Source organism: Falco biarmicus, chromosome 2, assembly GCF_023638135.1.
Source record: "Falco biarmicus isolate bFalBia1 chromosome 2, bFalBia1.pri, whole genome shotgun sequence".
In the NCBI taxonomy this organism is placed as follows: domain Eukaryota; kingdom Metazoa; phylum Chordata; class Aves; order Falconiformes; family Falconidae; genus Falco; species Falco biarmicus.
Window position 1 is genome coordinate 101,110,408 of NC_079289.1, and position 2,671 is coordinate 101,113,078.

The 2,671-nt window shown below is 43.2% G+C and overlaps 1 protein-coding gene across 1 annotated transcript; it reads left to right on the forward strand.

Moving 5' to 3' along the window:
* Positions 1–737: 737 nt before the first annotated feature.
* Positions 738–2,288, forward strand: LOC130144780 (claudin-8-like). Its single transcript, XM_056328923.1, has one exon. It carries the CDS (start codon positions 888–890, stop codon positions 1,560–1,562), a length of 675 nt encoding a protein of 224 aa, XP_056184898.1. The 5' UTR covers positions 738–887; the 3' UTR covers positions 1,563–2,288.
* Positions 2,289–2,671: the final 383 nt, after the last annotated feature.

Sequence of the window (2,671 nt, forward strand, 5' to 3'; positions counted from 1 at the left end):
CTGTAGACCTGATTGTGCAATCATTTAAGCATGTGGATATCTCCAAAAGCCTGCCTATTCCCATATCACTCAGTAGAGCCACAAAAATGTATAAAGCTATATATGTGTACAGGTATTAGCAGGATTGAGGCATTTTATTGTTCCTTTCTACCTCTTAAATGGTCTTTTGCAGCTTTGATTATCCTCTGCAGAACTGTTTCAGGTTCAGAGTTACTTTATCTTTATCCTTTTGATTTGCTTTGTTCCTTGATCCTGTCACTCCACTCTCTTTCAAGCTTCAGAACAAAAGTACTTTTGGGAGCAAAGGCCCTGTGGCAGGGAGCACAGCTCCCATTTCTTCCTGGCAATTTGCCACCAAGCCAAGCCGAAGCAGAATATTCTTGCTTGTTCAGTGCAACAGCTTCAGTAATTGCATCAGTGCCCACCTAAGTCTCCCTAGTGAGACCAGTCCATTTCCTTAGCACAGGCAAACCTGTAGGCAATAGCTAGAGTTGAGCACAGAACTTTCTTTTTTTATTATTTATTTTTTAAATAAGTCACTTCAATGCAAAGCATTTTCCTCAGCAGGTACTTTTATCCTAAGTGGCTCTTGCTGGTTCACACACACCCTGTCCTTTCTCTAGCTGTGGAAAGTTGTTCCACTTGATTGCTCAGTTTGCCTCTTTGAGTCAGTGGTGGCAGGGGAATTATAAAGGCAATGAAGGCGCAGCCAAGTCCCAGGTACTGTGTGCCAGATTTAAGCTGATCTGAAGTCGTGCAGACTGGCTCTGACACTTTCTTTGCACAAGGGACAACGACTTTCGGAAAAAGTTGCTCATTTTTTTTGGCCAGCAGTGTGCGCCTGACTGAGGAAACCTGCTGAGGTGTGCTCGCTTTGCAAAGGCAACATGATCGGTGGTGCTTTGCAGATCGCTGGGCTGCTTGTTGGTGGCATTGGCATGATTGGGACATTCGCTGTCACGGGCATGCCTCAGTGGAGGGTGTCTGCCTTCATAGAGAACAACATCATCGTGTTTGAGACCATTTGGGAAGGCCTGTGGATGCACTGCATCAGGCAAGCCAACATCAGGATGCAGTGCAAAGTCTATGACTCCGTGCTGGCCCTCTCACGGGACCTGCAGGCATCCAGAGGGCTGATGTGTGCTGGGTCCGTGCTCTCATTCCTCGCTTTCACAATTGCCATTACTGGGATGAAGTGCACACGGTGCACGCAGAGCAGCTGGCAAGCCAAGGGCTATATTATTCTGATGGCTGGGATCCTCTTCATCCTCTCTGGTGTCGTTGAGCTCATCCCGGTCTGCTGGGTTGCCAACACCATCATCAGTGACTTCTACAACCCCATGGTCAACATTGCACAGAAAAGGGAGCTTGGAGAGGCCCTTTACCTGGGCTGGGTAGCTGCCTTCTGCCTCGTTGCTGCTGGAGCCATATTCTGTTGCTTTTGCTGCTGCTGTGAGGAAACCAGAAGCTACGGATACTCTGCAGCAACCCACTACCCCACTCACAGCCAGCATCTGCACAGCAAGACTGAAAGCTCATACTCCAGAAGTCAGTACGTCTAGATGCCTCCTACCTTTTTCTACTTTTGAAGCATTCGATCTGGATGGATGGATTTCAGCTTCTGCACAAAAGGGCAGCTAGAAAGATGCTTTTCCCTTCTGCTCTGCAACTGCTGCTGCTGGGGCCGTGTTTTGGAGCTGCAGTTACCCGCAGTGAGCTCTGCTGTGGTGGTTAATGCTGCAGCATGGACAATTTTAATGCATAGCGAGGTGAATGTTTAATATTATTTTAATAGTAACTTCTAATACCTTTTGGGTTGTGTGACGCTGCTTTGGTTGCATTTTACGTGTAAAACAGTAACAAAGGGCTTAGAGTTCCACTGTGATATGAAATTCTGGTCTATTGCAAAGAAGAGGGGAGTTAAGCACCTGGGTGGTTTTATTTCCTGCCTGGGAAAGAGGGGATAACAGTGAATAAGGACAAGATAATAATGTTTAAAAGAAAAGCATTCACTAAGGGATTGATTTACTGTAGGTTTAATGAAAGGTTCCACGAAGAAGTTACTCAGCAGGGGAAGGTAAGCTGGAATATATGAAAAATATCACACATTTCAGAGAATAAACTTAGCTTAATGTTCGTCCTCAATATTATCTTTCTGGTGAAAGTGAATTTTTCTTTTGTAATCCATATAGGTCAAACTTATTCACATCCCTCTTTTTAGAAGCAGCAGTATTCCTTTGCAAACTCCTTGTGGCTTACTACATTTTGCAATATTGCACAGATCACAAACACCGTGTTGGCTACTTATCACAGGACTCTGTGATATATATATATTTTTAAGAAGTGTCTTTTGTGCAGTCAGGCCAGTATTTTTGCTGATACCCACTCACACCAGCATAGTTTATAGACATAAAAACCATAAACAGTGACAGTAATTTCTCACAGTTCACATTAAAACAAGCTAAACAATATTTTTACTAGTAAGATCATGCACCTGTGATAAGAAACAATGTAAAGAAACAAAGTCTACCAAAAAATAAATAGTTCCATACAAATTAATTTAATAAATGACCCAATTTAATCAATAGTAGTAATATTTTAATAGAATTTTGTAACCAATGAATAAGGTGCAACTCCAGACCCACAAAAATCAATGGAATTTTGCCTTGTC